The sequence below is a fragment of the Biomphalaria glabrata genome, chromosome 8 (genome assembly GCF_947242115.1).
Source record: "Biomphalaria glabrata chromosome 8, xgBioGlab47.1, whole genome shotgun sequence".
NCBI classification, from domain to species: domain Eukaryota; kingdom Metazoa; phylum Mollusca; class Gastropoda; family Planorbidae; genus Biomphalaria; species Biomphalaria glabrata.
In genome coordinates this window covers 9110521-9127035 of record NC_074718.1, presented here as the reverse complement: position 1 = coordinate 9127035, position 16515 = coordinate 9110521, and the positions used below count along the sequence as shown (strand labels likewise).

Here is a 16515-nt window from a genome sequence, read left to right as displayed (position 1 = left end):
CTTAACCAATCTTAGATCAGGGATGTAAAAATAAAAGCACATTGAAAGCTATCATGATTTATGTCTTCAACTCTGATTCGATTCTTCGATTCTTATTGTTGCCGTAACAGAGCAAAATTTGTGTATGCAGCATACTTGATATCATTTTATTTTTCTTTCTTTCTTTATAGGAAAATCAATCAATGTTTAAGTCAGATCGAAAGTCCGGAGACACACAATAGATAACAGACAGGATCATGAGAACAACACTAGGCTACAGAGGACACTATTTGACTCAGCCCTTCCTTTTTTCCGCGGACACATTTTAACACCTATACTAACACATCTGACTTGGCATATTCCCGCAGCACATGTCAGGGCCAGCGTCATGGGCGCTGAGTGCACGGGGCTTGTTGTGTGATCGGCTCACAGTGCGGGCGCTGGGTGCAGGGTGTAGAAAATGACTATGAGAGTGGAATATATTTTGAGATCCATCTATGTCTTTTCCACCTTTACCACTGTTTTAGGTAAGTTTTACCTTGACCTATTCGCTGATGAATTGTGAAGCTTAATTAAGTCTTTTTGGGGTGTCCCGGCCCATACCCCCATTAAGGTTAAATATAAATAATAATAATGATAATTTAATGTATTAATAATAAGGCTTGTCTTCGAGTCCGAACATTAATGATAAATACAGTATATCCCAAGGCTACGCAGTCCCAGCTGTGACCTACATATTTTGCCACCTCCAACGCAGGCATAACCAATTATTTAATTTACAGAACAATCTGATATAAACATTGTCACATGTTAATTATAAGTGGGTCTGGTGTGAAAGTACACTTTGGTTTCTTATAGTTATAATGTTTTTTGTTTGGTGTAATGCACAAATTGTAAGACAAATTTCCGTACGGATTATAAAGATTATTATTATTATTATTATTATTATTATTAATAAACCTGATGTAGGCTCAAGGCGCTGTGATAACATTACAAACATAAACATCAGAGCTAAAATGACAAACTTAATCTAGAAAAGTTTTGAACAGATAGGTCTTAATGATCTTCTTGAATGTAGTGTAGCATGTTGTCTGTCTGTGATCAATGGGGAGTGAGTTCCAAACCTTTGGTCCGTGTACTAAAAAAGCCCGCAAACCGTAACTTTTGAGGGAGAAACGTGGCACCACTAGAAGCGTTGAGTCCACAGTGTTTTCTCAGAGGGACATATGGATTGATCAGTTCACTAAGGTACATGGGCGTTTCTTTATTGTAGATGCACTGATGACAAATTATACTTAAATGTAATTAAAACTGTTGTAACACTCCATTGCACCAGTGTTTGTGGTGCTTACGAGAGCACTATTGAACAAGGACAGGAAGACTGTATAGAGCAGGGGTTCTCAACCTGTGGGTCGCGACCCCCTTGGGGGTCGATTAACGATTTGCCAGGGGTCGCCTATGACCATTGAAAATATGGATTGTTTTTGTCTACTCTTCTATTGCTGTGTGTGTATGCGGGGGGGGGGGTCGCGGCAGAGTTGGGATTGTAAAAAGGGGTCGCCGAGCTTAAAAGGTTGAGAACCGCTGGTATAGAGGAAAGAACAGTTCAGATTCCTACTACAGTCTTAAGGCAACACAAAAGACGGCTTTTTAGTTCCCAACAATTCAGACTTTCCCTAATCACTCTATACACTGTTACACTAAAACTTTGTAACATCTAAAATATCATGATTTAGGATTCTCAATATCTTTTCCAGTACGACTACTATTTGAACTGGACGGACAGACAGACTACATAAAACTAAAAAAATGTTCTCTCTGATTTGGCAACAGCTTTCTCTATTTTGATATAATGTTCCTTATTATCCACTTATCTCTCTCGAAAAACGAGACTCGAATTCGGCAGATGCTTATCCAGAGAGAATCTCTCCTTCCACCCCTCAAATCCACCTCCCCCCAATTGTAATTATTATTTATATTATTACTTATATTATTATTATTATTATTATTATTATTATTGCTGATCTTTTAAAATAAATAAATTTAAAATTATTATTATCACGATACAATCATGAACTTATAATCATTGTCGTTTTGAGACTACCCGTGACAACCCCCCTCCCCTTCCGGCTGAAAGAAGGACGGACTGACAGACAGATACATTAGAAGATAGACCCTTAAGCAAACTCGCGAGATAGACAGTAGTCGCATTGATTGATAAGCGGACACGCAGCACTGAAAGAAACACAAGCAAACAACAGACCGTCCAACGAGCACAAAGATAGAACAAATGGATTTAACAAAACTAAACCCAGACCGACAGTTTGTTGGACGTGCGTAATTCATTGATTTCAAAAAACCTTTACTAAACTTGTTTTGAAACAGGCTTATCAACGTGTGAACTCCTGGCATATATCAACTGAATAGTTTCGATTCATTGCCGAAATGGATCAGATAAAATTTCCCTCACGTCCCAGATAAAATGTCCCAAACATCCAGATAATATGTCCCTGGAGTTTAATATTGCTGATGTAATAGCCTATAAAATTTAGACTAGCAAATCTAAACAAAAAAGTTAAGGTAAAAATAAATTTAGTAAACGAAGATATAGGAAAGTGACAATAAGGATTCTTTATCTATTTCGGAAATAAATAAACTACATTAAAAACTAAATATATCTTTTATCAACTCACTCTGTCTGTTTGTCTGTCTGGTACAATTTTTGTACACGTTACTTTTTCAAACCTCCAATATCGGATCGAGTCGAAACTTTACAAAATTTATTGTGGTACCTGACAAAATATGAATCAGTAAAAAAAAAATTAACCTATTAGTTAAGTAATCATTGGTAATTAGGGTCACCAACTTGAGGCAAAGTTCAGAGAGCAAATAATGCCTTTGTACATCGCATTCATCGACCTGACAACGGCTTTTGATCTAGTCCAGGGGTTCTCAACCTGTGGGTCGCGACGATTTACCAGGGGTTGCCTAAGACCATCAAAATGTGGAAAGTTTTTGTCTACGCTTCTATTGCTGTATGTGTGAGGGTAGGTGGTGGTCGCGGCAGAGTGGGGGATAGTAAAAAGGGGTCGCCGAGCTTAAAAGGTTGAGAACCGCTGATCTAGTCAGTAGAGAAGGCCTCTTTAAAATCTTACAGTTAATAGGCTGTCCACCCAAGCTACTAAACATTATTGTCTCTTTCCACCAAAATATGATGGGTACAGTGCCGTTCAACGGCGCCTGCTCCGATAGTTTCAATATAAACAGCGGAGTCAAACAAGGATGTGTCCTGGCCCCAACCCTCTTTGGAATACTCTTCTCAATGCTAATCCACCACGCGTTTGACAAATCCACCGAAGACATATATCTTCATTCCAGATTCCACGCAAACTTCTAAATATTGCTAGACTGAGGGCCAAAACTAAAACCAGAACAACCCTCATTAGAGGTATGCTCTTCGCAGACGACGCAGCGGTGGTGGCACACTCAGAAGATGAACTTCAGTTACTAATGTCCCGCTTCTCTCTGGCCTGTAAGGAATATGGCTTAACTATTAGTACGAAGAAAACAAATGTTATGGGACCACATGCTACAGCACCACCCTCCATCCTCATAGCTGGATGCCGTAAACGAATTCTGCTATCTGGGATCCACAATTCAAGATGACCTTTCTCTAGAAGAGGAGATAATAAAAAACAAAAGAATAAGAGATTTGAGCCTTTTCTAAACAATTAGATCAATTATAAGACATCAGTTAGGCCAGGGGAGGCGCGGTGGCTGAGCGGTAAAGCGCTTGGCTTCCGAACCGGGGGTCCCGGGTTTGAATCCTGGTGAAGACTGGGATTTTCAACTTCTGAATCTCTGGGCGCCTCTGAGTCCACCCAGCTCTAATGGGTACCTGACATTAGTTGGGGAAAAGTAAAGGTGGTTGGTCGTTGTGCTGGCTGCACCCTCGTTAACCGCAGGCCACAAAAACAGATGAGCCCATCATCTGCCCTATAGACCAGAAAGTCTGAAAGGGGTACTAGTTAGGCCAGGTTCACATCTAACTTTACATTCACTTTCACCTATCCTTTGATCTGCTGGACCGTTGGGGCACTACACAAGATCTGTCAACCTTCTTTTTTCCATTTTTATCTGTCATTTGTCTTTGATATAATTTCATTCGGATGTTCTTTCTGAAAATATTGAAGCCTGCCTGGGTGGACCACTTCGGGGGCCGATTTTGAGTTTGTGTTTCTACACAAACTGTCTTTGTAACCTTGTTTTCTTATAACAGAAACTTCCACATTTTACAGATATTAAATTTAATGAACATGGGCGGACTGGGTATCAAAATCGGCCCGGGCATTACCATATAAACCGGCCCACAAATGGCATGTCATAGTTGTTCGGTGTGTGTGTGGGGAGGGGTTAAACCCCCCTCCGCAATTTATATATATATATATATATAACCCCCCTCTGCAATTTATGTATATATATATATATATATATATATATATATATATATATATATATATATATATATATTAGTGTGTGTATATGGAATTAATATTCATTACATTCTTATCTTTCATTCTTTTACACGTTTTTTCTACTCTAGAATACTCTCTTCCTATAATTAGTGAAAGGTAGTACACACCGCCAAGGGACAGCTACAGTTAGGAAGTCTGGGGGAGTGTGGGGTCCGAGGCGAAGCCCCGAATCCAAGCATTATTTCCGTTATTTTAAGCTTTAAAAATGCATATTCTGAGGTATCTACAGTGCAATTAGCCTGCTACTCTTCGCTAAAAAAATCAAAATCTAAATCTTCTATTCACTGGAGTCCAGCGACTGGTAGAAATTGGTAAAATGCTTTACTTTTGTATTGGAAAAAAAAAAGGGGGGGGGGGACCACAAAACCACTTTTGGCTACGCTCATGAAATTTGGTGACTATAGTTTGCTTAAGTTGGCTGCACTGCGGAAGTAAGTAAAGTTTCTCTTTCAGACAATGAGATCTGAGGCTAGTGATGGTTTGAATTCCTCCCCTCTCGGCTACGCCCATGTGTTTTATCATAGGTGTAAGCCTAATTTTATTCAAAATATTTAAAGATAACGCATCTAAAACTGGATCTATGCTTTCGTAGGCTTACATAATGTATTCTATTTATAGATCTACATGTATGTAATCTGAAAACTATAAACACTACAATAGCAGCCTTAATGAATTTCAAACTTTTTGGTATTACTTATAGATTACAGACGTTTCTTCAGAAAAATAAAATAATTAGGTCCTACGCATTTCACGTGTCTATCTAGTCATGCATGTTGATCTGTAACTTAAAATATGCTAAATCATTGGTTTTCCTGCCTGACAACCCATTCCTTTAAAGTGGTATCACCACAAAAACAAAACTAGGGGTCTATCGAGTCGTCGTCCTCCCTACATTGCTCTATGCCTCAGAAACATGGATAGTTTACAGTTAACATGCAAAGAAACTGAATCACTTCCACGTGACATGTCTGTGAAAAATACTGAATGTCAAATGGCAAGACAAAATACCAGATACTGAAGTCCTTCAAAGAGCGGGTCTGCAAAACATCCACCCACCCTGATGCAGTCCCAGCTGCAATCGGCAGGACACGTATGCAGAATGGAAGACCACCGCATCCCTAAACGACTCTTGTATGGCCAACTAAGCGAAGGAAAGCGCTCTTAAGGTGGTCAAAGAAAATGCTTCAGGGACACCCTCAAAGCTTCTCTGAAGGCGTTCAGCATATACCCATCCACCTGGGAGACAGAGGCACATGACAAAGCATCATGACGTCGCGCTGTGAAAACCGGCGCACAGGTTGCTGAGGAAAAGAGAACAACGCTGGCAGAAGAAAAACGCCAGAGAAGAAAAGCAAGGCCAATGACACTAGCTCCAACTGGAATAACCTGCCTAGTGTGCTACCGAACATTCCGGGCTCACATGGGTCTCACCAGCCATACGAAGAGACATAAAACCCCAGTGCAAAGCCCTCAGCCCCCTGGATGACTAAGTGGTCATAATTGAACTACGATGGACGAACTATATATATTCCTTTAAAAGATAAGAGAAAGCAGAACGGTTAGAGAGGTACTTCTAAAGGTGAAAAGCTCTTGCTTCGTCCTAGTACATTCTCAAAAACGAGATTTGTATATGAATATATTATTTAAAATATAAAGGATTCTAAATCTCCTTTCATTAAATATCGGATGTGACAGCGCTAAATAAAATAAATTATTGTAATTATTGTAATAATTTTCATCATCAATGACTTCCTACTAAGCATAAGTTTGAAGTTAATCACAACGGTATAAAATTGATTTAGGTCTAGATTTATGTTTTAATTAAATAATTATTTTTTTTTTGTAAGCCTTAAGTGTAGTATTTTTAGATACCATTTAGATCTATGTTATTACAAATAAACAACGAGAAACTTGCTTTTTCTTATCAAATCGCAGAAAGTAGAACTTTATACCCATATTGAGCTATGAATAAGTTGGGTGGTTTGCAATTTCGCGGCTGTGTGTATGTGTTTTGTTAAAGAGCTAATTGTCTCCCCTTTTGCCGCATAATATCAATGTTTTCTAACTTATCCTCTCCCATCCCTCTTTTTCGTTAACTTTCATGGAACCATCAAAAAACGGGTAAGGGAAGGAGCAAAACGATAATAGGAGTGCCATCAAAGGCCCATGCAAAATGACCAGGCCAACACAGTCTCGAAGACATCAAAGTAGTGTTGAAGGCCATGCCGCTCATGCATAGCAGAAAGTACGGTCTAACGTTTTACAAATGATAATACGTACAGTGTATAGTGTAATTCTTAAAATTATATTCTTGTTGAATTTCAAACAAAATTAATTGTAATAATAATTTAAAAAAAAAAACAACAATAAGAAAACGTGTTCGGGCCTTTGTGTCTTGCTGCTGTCACTTTTTTTTTTAAGTTGTCTTTATTGATTTTTTTTCTTTGGTCGCTACCTTCGATGAAGTCCAGTAGGGAATCGGCGCCGGAGGCGCCATTATCCCGTTGATGGTTAGAAAGGCTTTTATCCAACCACCAGGCCTGGACATGGGGTTCTTCACCCCTGTCCTGTCTGAGGGCACCCAACGGTAAACGACCATATCGGTTGACTGACTGGTAAAACCGGGCCGTGCCGTGTACACAGCGCACCGTCCTCGCTCTCAGCCCACCCGCTATAAGTGGTCGAGAACAGCGCTAACTGCGGGGAGCTTGTCTCATATTCCTATACTGTAACCGCCACAGTTCCGTGCGAGGGTCGCCACTCCAGGCTCCTGGTACTGATGACGACCCCCTTTGTGGAACGGCGTGGCGGACTTTTTGGACTGGGTTGCAGGTTACTTGTTCCATCCCCACCCCGAGTGAGATAAAAAAAACAAAAGCTCACCCAGGGAGACCTGCTAGAAGGCCTGGTTCGCTACTCGTACTTAGCCTGTCCAGATCCACCTCTGGATGTTTCCACCGGAGGGCCACGCTGAGGCGACGGGTAGCTGGAAATCCTCCGGTTGGTCGCTACCAGACCGGCCCATTTGGTACCGGCCCACCGGGCATTTGCTCGTTTGCCCATATAGCCAGTCCGCCCCTGGTAATGAATTAAACAAAAGTATAAAACTTGATTGACTTAAACTTAAATAGTAAATAAAATAGTAAATATAAGTAAACATAGATAGTCACTTGTTCGAGACCGTATGTTTTTTTTCCTAACCCAAACATTTGTATATTTATTTATTGTTCTTTAGTTTTTCATGCGTAAGTTATCAAAAGAGCAAAATGCCAAATTGATGTAAATCTAATTGCAGTTGTTGGAAAGTTATCAAAGGGAGGTAACCGTAAAATTATGAGAACAGCGTTTCATTAACTTTGTAATTGTTAGTGATTTTGGGTTTTTTTAAATAATAATAATATTATTAATAATGACAAATTTGTAAACAATGTGGAAGTTCTCTATTAGAATTTTTTTTTTAAACTTAATTGTTATTGCTTTCTTGAATATTACAGTATGTATTTACTGGTTAAGATACATTAATCAATATCATGAGAAGACCTCTTACATAGCTCTATTAATATGGTAAACTATTGAAAGCTCCCAAAAGTGTGAGACTCTCGGCTAACGAGTCGCTAATACATAATGCACATTAATGTACATATACATTTTAGTAGCAAATCTACAATGTTGATAAACACGCATGTCACCGACTACTTGACGAAGACTTCTTCCAATCATTCAAAGCATGGGCGTAGTCAGGGGGGGTGGCAACCCCCCCCCCCTGAAATGAAATCCCCCCCCCTGGGGGATAGGAATTTAGTGAATGATTTTTTGCTTTGATTTTGTTTATTTTAGGTGAGATTTTAATACTAAACCATCAATTGCGCCAGCACAACCAATGGGGTTTTGAGTTTAAAACCCCCTACCAGGGGTTTTGCGTTTAAAAACCCCTACCAGGGGTTTTGAGTTTAAAACCCCCTACTAGGGGTTTTGAGTTTTAAACCCCCTACTTGGGGTTTTTGCAGTTACCCCCCCCCTCTTCTATAAAACAAAAAAAAAACAAAAATGCAAACGAAAATCCCCTAATTTCAAGAGCACAGTTAAGGGAGATTTTGATTTTAAAACCCCCTCCAAAATTTACGATTAACCCACTCTTCAATATAAAAATAAGTTAATTACGCACTCAAAATGTTATGAGCGTAGCTAAATGGGTTTTGACTTAGTTTTTAGTTTAAACCCCACTTCAGCGGGGTTTGAAAGTAAAAAAAATACCTCTTTAATCATAAAAACAAAGCAAATTATACACTCAAAATGTTTTGAGTGTAGTCAAAGGGGTTTTGAGTTTAAACTCCCCTCCAGTGGAGTTTGAAGCTAAAAAGTACCTCTTCAATATAAATAAAAGCAAATTACTCACACTAAAATCTATGAACGCAGCCAAAGGGGTTTTGAGTTTAAACCCCCCGCCAGGGGGGTTTGAGGCTAAAAAATACATCTTCAGTGTAAGAAAAAAAGCAAATTACGCACTCAAAATGCTATGAGCGTTGCCAAATGGGGTTTTGAGTTTAAACCCCCATTCAGAGGGGTTTAATGCTAAAAATACCTCTTCAATATAAAAAAAAAGCAAATTACACACTAAAATTATTTGAGCTCTGGAAGAAAAGCGTGCCATACGGAAAATGGCCGGATCCTCTACCACCAAAGTGAAAGCCACCTTAACCTGCGATATTTGTGGACGGGAGTGTCTCTCCAAAGTAGGGCTCCACAGTCACGTGAAAAAAAGGTTCGAGATAAACTATAGTCGTTACGATTGAAGGAGGTAAGCAATAAGTCTATGGCCATATTACAAGGTCTTCGGGGGCTTGCAAAGACCTTCCTCCAGGGAAGGAAAAGAAGAAGAGGCAGAGAAAGCGATGGGGAAGACAACATAAAAGAACAGACGGGCCTGCCATTGAAAGAGGCATTATCCAAAGCAAAAGACAGAGAGAATTGGAGAAAGACGGTTGACAAATCTTGTGTGGTGCCCCAATGGTCCAACAGACTAAGGGATATGTGGAGGTGAAGGTGATGAGTTTATGTGAAACATTCGTCCTGTTCCTGAATTAGGGTCCTTGGGGACCCTGCTACGTCACTGCTTGTGGATAGCACAACGCCCAACCACCTTAAAGCCTTAAAGAAATGTTTATTAAGATTAAAACTTTTCAAAAGTCAAATTCTAAGAAATTCATGACATGCATTGAGTTGATGAATTTTTATGAGTGTACTTATATCCGGCTCAATGTTTGTGAGTTCAACGAGGCACATATTTCTAGTCAGCGATTCCTTTATTTTTGCTGAAGTTCTTTGCGACAATGAATCCATGTTGTATCTAAATAAGAAGGCAAAACAGTCAACAACTCTCGTACAATGACCCATTATGCAGACTATAAAATGGAAATCTGTTTTTGTAACCTGTTTGACAATTAGTTTTTAATTTTAGTTATGTAGAGACGCACCATAGTAGACGCATTTTGAACGTGACTAGTGACACTTTGACTTGGGTTGGAGGCTTCATAGAGACAGAAAATCAGTTGGTGATAGGATTCCATAGGGTTAGGACGTATTTTATCCACAGAGACATCGACTGTGGCCTTTTGTGGATTAAACATTATTCAAACTGTTCAACGGAGTTTCAGACTCGTCTCTTCATTGTTAAAACCGGTGGTGCTTGTTTTGCTTGTGTGTTTATTGCACCGGAATACACCCGAACAAGAAACTCATACATTTGCTGAGTAATCATAATCATCAACAGTTAACTAAAAGACAGACAGGCATCCGTGGGAAGCGTGGTCGAGAGGCCAAGTGCGCTTGAACTTGGCTTGGCTACCTAGAAGGGGGCTCGAGGTTCGACACCCGACTCGGGCTGAGTTGTGATTACCGGACGCCTAAAAGCAGCACCTAGATACCCCCTTTCCCCCCCCCCCCCCCCACTGGTCCACAAAAGAGATTGGACCAATAATGCTATAAGCATGAAAGTGGCGCTATATAAAAACTATAATCATAATTTGTGGTCTCCTTCTTGTTCGTTTGTGGATATTTCAAAATGCTGACGTATAGTATGGATTCATTTGTGAAGGGGAAAGCACGAGGAACCTCTGATATAGAACGAGGAAGTCAGAATTATTAAATTCAAAGTCAGCAGTTTTCTGGACTTCTAATAGTACACATGTATTAGAGTTGCCTTTGTTACACGCTGTGATGCGGATGTTTTTATATTTCAGTGCGTTAGATTATGTTTATATAACTACTATGAAGATTATCATGTCATTTCTTATTTGACCAATGATTCGTAACTGGACGCTTGAAGTAAATGCAGTATTGTATCTTGTACTACTCTCATTACACAGACGTTATTATGTCTGCTGATATCGGACTCAAATCTGTGTGTCATATTTATATATTTGTTAAGTACTAAATGTGTAGCACGATTCAATCGTCGTAGCCCAGACACAGGAAGCCAGAAGTAGCAGTGACCAGCATTCTATATCTTGATGGCCAGCTAGCAGATACGTTTTGGTGGTCAGTATGGACCATTTGAGTGAAAAACTGTTTGCTTAGGTCATCATAGAAATATTAAACAGCAGTGACTGGCGAGTTGATCATTATCAAAATTATTCGATTGGATTAACTTGCTTTTTTTAGCGAAGAAGTTATTTTAATTGTATACATTTTTCATCTTGCTTAGGACATCAAATGTTCTTATTGCGAACCCCCTAGGGGTCCGCGTACCACAGTTTGAGAACCACAGTCTTAGATGACTGTAACATTACTTAAAAAGCTAGCTCTATATCTGATATGAATCAATGATATAACATTGATTCGAAAACGTAGTCTTATTTATTAGATGACCGTAACATTGACACAAAAACCTAGTCTTCTATATTAGATGACTGTAACATTGATCCAAAAAACCCAGCCCCATATCTTAAAATATTATAAAACTACACAGCACAAGCAATTCTTGGAAGAGGTTGCTATAATGAGGGATATTGGTTGTCTACAGTCAAAACATTCAAAATTCAAACAACTTTATTTTTTGTTACTTTACTACGAAAAGAGTTTTAAAAGATACTCATAGTGTCCTCTTACTCTTATTTTTTTTTTTTTGCTTTTTGTTATGTTAGCACTGTAAGTAGTAATAAGATTATAGGCTAATTAAATCATTGTGTGTCATTTCAGGAGATAGCAAGACGCTGTGGTCCCAGTGGTGGACCTATTATGGAATATCAGGTTAGCTAACACACAGAAACAAGAGTGACATTAATACATTTTATAGAACAAAAAACAGTTTTTTATCTAATACTAGTATAGATCATAGTATAGATGCACTGAGCGCTATCGTGCATGGCAACAGTCTCCCGTTTCGAATGGGGAAATGTTTTTTTTTGGTGTATTAATATCAAAGGGAAACCTACTGTGAATGTTATGTGAAACTGTGTAATGGAACATTTCTATTAGTTGATATTGCAAAAAATAAAAAAAAAAGCACTTTTAGATTAAATAATTCGTATGTGTTTGTTTTATGTGTGTTTGTCTGTTGGGAGTGTGTGTGTGTGTGTATGGCTTATGTGTGTTTGTCTGGTGTGTGTAGTAGGCCTAATAGTAGCAGTACGAGTGGTTGTTTTTTTTACTTTAAGTAATTTTTTAAAAACCCAGGATAAAATTGATCTTTTCGCTAATTTTAATTCTCTAGAGTTCAGAAAACAAATACATCGTTGATAATGTAACTGATATTATTACAAAGTTTATATCAACTCACTCTCTCTCTCTCTATCTCTCTCTCTATCTGTCTTGTAAAAAGTTTGTACACGTTATTTCTCCGACACCCAATCTCGGATCAAGCTGAAATTTTGCACTTTTATCTCTTCTACCTAACAACGCAAGATTTAATAAAACAAAATTAACCAATCAGCTAATTAATTATTGTTAATTAATTATTTTGTTTGGTAGCTTGAAAAAGGGAAAGAAATCGTACTTGGCAGATGTGGTAGTATACGTTGAATTACTTCAGTTGAGGACTCTTGAGCCCAAATGAACTTTTTTTTATGCCTTAAAAAATAAAAGATCATGTAAACATTCACCAAGATACCCCCTTCTTCCCTACCCCTTTCCTAACTGGTCATAGCGCATTGAGAAAGGTTAAAGCTAAACAAAAACAAATGGTAAAAATATTTCTAATCGCACAGATTTAGTATGTATAGATACTGTCAGGTTTAGGATTTATTTGCGTTTTTAACTAGCTGTATACTATTAAGGTCCCGGGGTTCAACCTGACAAGAACATCACTCACACACAGTCGTACATACAGTAAACAACTAGGTGAATAGTTTAAATAACAACAAAAATAAATGAATTTAATTGTATGAAACATATATGTGTCTGTACAATGAGGATGATAAATAGACAATATATATATTAGATATATATATATATATATATATATATATATATATATATATATATATATATATATATATATATATATATATATATATATATATATATATATATATATATATAATAGGCATATATAAAGATATTCAATAATTAATTTAAGCACCTTTGCTACTGCAACTAACTTGTCACCCTGGCTTTATGGTCCACCAGACTCTGACCGACTGGCGTCACAACACTGCCAACCTCGGTAATAGTAAGGTTAGGCCTCAGATAATCGCCAATTTGACAATGACAATGAAAAACTGCAATATGTATTTCTGAGACGGCAAGCGACGCCCACAACTCCAACACTGGCACCCTATAAACGAAATAAACACAATACTCTCAACTTCTACACTAAAAATAGAAATAGTGACAACCTCATACAACATACAATAATAGATATCACAAACGAATAACTCACCCTAAACAGGGGTCCCAAAAATCCAACTGAATAATAAGTCCGAGAAACTGGTACAGACAAATAACGTTTTACGAGCCAACACACCGTCCGCTACAACCAAACTAGAGGGTGAACTGCCTCATGACAAAAAAAGACCCATAGATGTCACCGGACTTTCTGACGTAGCAAAACAATTCACAACAAAAAAATACAAGACACTCTCGCCCCGTACACCTACTACCAGTAGAGGAAATAAAAAAAAACAGAGTTAGGAGAAAGAAAAAAACACTTGTCTATACTACGCGACAGATACATTGTATTTATATAATTAAATGGCTCATCTCTAAAAAAAATGTGAGTCCTGTGCGAGGTCCCAGCCAATCGGAGGCCCTAGGCGGCTGCCTAGTCTGCCTATGCCTCAGGCCTGCTCTGGTTTTGGATTGTATTATAACAATATACAACTTTTTAAAAGGTAATGTTATTTTATGTTGTCTGTATTCTATCTGTACTTTCAAGGTCCTGACTACTGGGGCTTATTGAATCAAGACTGGTCGCTGTGCAGCAGAGGTCAGCATCAATCTCCAGTGGATATAAACCCGCGAAATCTGGTCTTTGACCCAAACCTTAGACCCGTCAGGATTGACGCTCACAGGGTGAGACCTTTTGCAGTGAACTCTTCAACATCATTATTTTCAGATGTTTAATACTTTACAATCGTGTGTGGTGGTTATAGAAGATGTTAGACATAGTTTAAATTATATTGGCGCATGGTTTTGTGATTAGTGATTATCCAATAACAATACATATATATATATATATGTCACGTAACGTAAAGCAGTTCTTGCACTAGTTTATTTTTAGATTGAACATTTGCATTGCAAGGTCATAGATGTATGTTGTTGACGGAATTTTTAAAATAACAGGAGTGGTGGGGAAATTCCAGACGCGCGAGAGAAGATTGGATGGTTCCAGAAAAAGGCGGGAAGACCTAGATTAAGAGTATATTAAGAGTAATTAAGACGGGGGAGGGAGAGAGAGATCAACGACTCTAGAAATGTGTTTAAACTAAAGTGTACTCTACGTTATGAAGTGTCTAAATCATCATAGTGAGTCCTAGTTTTAGAATAAATGTTTTATATTAGTTTGAAATAATATTTCCTTTTTTGAGTTTATAGTTTGAAGTAGTATTCCCGGCATCACGAAATTGTTCGAGTAATTGAAATTTAATTTAAACGAGTACTAGAATTTCAGTTACGCATTGTTTGAACAACCCAATCTCATCATAACATCAATCTTGACATCTGGCACTTAAACATATCAATATACATTGATTCCACCATCATTGTTAAAAAGAAAAATAAAGCACCCCCTTTCAGTACTTTCGATGTATAGGGGTGATAATGTAGAGCTCATCTATTTCTAGGGCCGATGGTTAAAGAGGGTACAGTGTGGCCAGTAGAACGACAAAATGTCTTTACTTTTCCCCGACTAATGTTAGGAACCCAGAACTGTGTGGACTCAGAGGCGTCCTTAAAATCCCGAAATTCAAAATCCGTGTCTTCGTCGAGAATTGAACCTCACACCCCTAAGTACGAAAAGCCAAGCGCTTTACCACTCAACCACGCCACACAACTATCATTGTAACATTATTCATTATTTGCCCAAATCTTGCATGAAGTTGTAGATTTCGGGTTTCTAGACCTCGAAAAGTAGTGAGAAAAAAATAATAAATTGGATAAAATATGTGAACACATTTTCAACAGTCATTGCTGTAACAATACTAGACAGTTCAACGTGTCACCAATAATACAAATAATAACAATAATAATACAGCGTTGGGCAAAAGTAAATGCCATTTCTTCCTTATGACTCTCTCTCTCTCTCCTTCTCTCTTACTCTTATTCTCTCGAACAGCTGTTTCTCTTATCTCTCTTTGGTCTTTTTTCTCTCACTATTAGCCCTGCTATTACACCCTTTTTCTCACTATCTCTCTATCGTCTCTCTTCTGTCCTTCTCCTCTATCTTTCCTTTATTCCTTTATAGTTCTCCTCTTCTCTATTGGCTGTCTTTCTAATCTCTCATCGTTCTTAATTATTATCTAGATATCTAGCACAGTGGCTGAAAGGTTAAGCGCTCGGGGTCCTGTGTTCGAATTTCGGTGAAGACTGAGATTTTGAATTTCGGGATTCTCAGGGCGCCCCTGAGTCCATCCAATTCTAATGGGTACTTGAATTTAGTTGGGGAAAGTCAACCGTTGGCATAGAAACAGATGGCCTTAACATAATCTGCCCCATAGATCGCAAGGTCTGAAAGGGGAACTTTAATTTTTTACTAAACATCAGTAGATGAATCTTAAATGTTAGTCCTGAGGTCTGACATGCGCACTTTATCTCCAGGTCAACGGAAGTGTTGTCAACACCGGAAATGACATCACTTTCTTTATCAATGAGACAGAGAACCAGCCTTTCGCCTTCACTGGTGGCCCCCTCTCTTACACCTACAGGTAATAAGATTTAGGAGTCCTCCATGTTGTCTTTAAAAACTTAGATTATAACGAAGTTTAATAGAGTCTTTAATAGATTGCAATAATGGGTGTTATGTAGGCCAGTGCTGACCTATTTTGTTCAGTCTGAGGTCATAGCGTTCAGGCTTTATTTGCGAAAAAAAAAGGTTTGTGAAGTCCAATGGAGCCGATTATCATCTGCTTTATCGTGCACTTGTGAGCAGAAATGTTGAAAGTCCGGATTGCATTACGTCATTGGGCCAAATCTGACCCGAGGGCCCTAGTTGAAGATCATTTATACAGTTATTTAAGTTTCTAATCATGTGTACAATCATGTATGCAATTCAAGCATGTGTACATCATGTATACATTCTAATCATATGTAAAATCGTGTATTCAATCTAATCATGTGTACAATCAATATAAAAAATTTCTAGCGAATAAGAAAAAGAGAGACCTTTGTGTCTATAAGATTTATCTGCTTTATATTTTGAAGGAATAAGAAGATACCTTTTTTTGCATATGCTTTTTGTGAGTGTGTGTGAGAGAGAGAGAGAGAGACAGACAGAGAGAGAGAGAGAGAGTAAGAGCGGCGAGGAACGAAAAGATAAGAGTGCGTGTGTGGTTAGTCTTACGTTATA

At 38.2% G+C, this 16515-nt stretch overlaps 1 protein-coding gene across 2 annotated transcripts in view; it reads left to right on the top strand.

Moving 5' to 3' along the window:
- Positions 1 to 16515, top strand: part of LOC106063596 (putative carbonic anhydrase-like protein 1) — a 49340-nt gene that overhangs the window by 13424 nt on the left and 19401 nt on the right. For both annotated transcript variants that reach the window (XR_008779340.1, XM_056038026.1), the window contains exons 2-5: positions 171 to 506; positions 11712 to 11762; positions 13888 to 14024; positions 15768 to 15874. Coding sequence is in view for 1 of the 2 variants with exons in the window: in XM_056038026.1 (XP_055894001.1) it covers positions 440 to 506; positions 11712 to 11762; positions 13888 to 14024; positions 15768 to 15874 (362 nt within the window). In the remaining variant the exon portion in view is untranslated. The remainder of the gene's footprint in view (positions 1 to 170; positions 507 to 11711; positions 11763 to 13887; positions 14025 to 15767; positions 15875 to 16515) is intronic.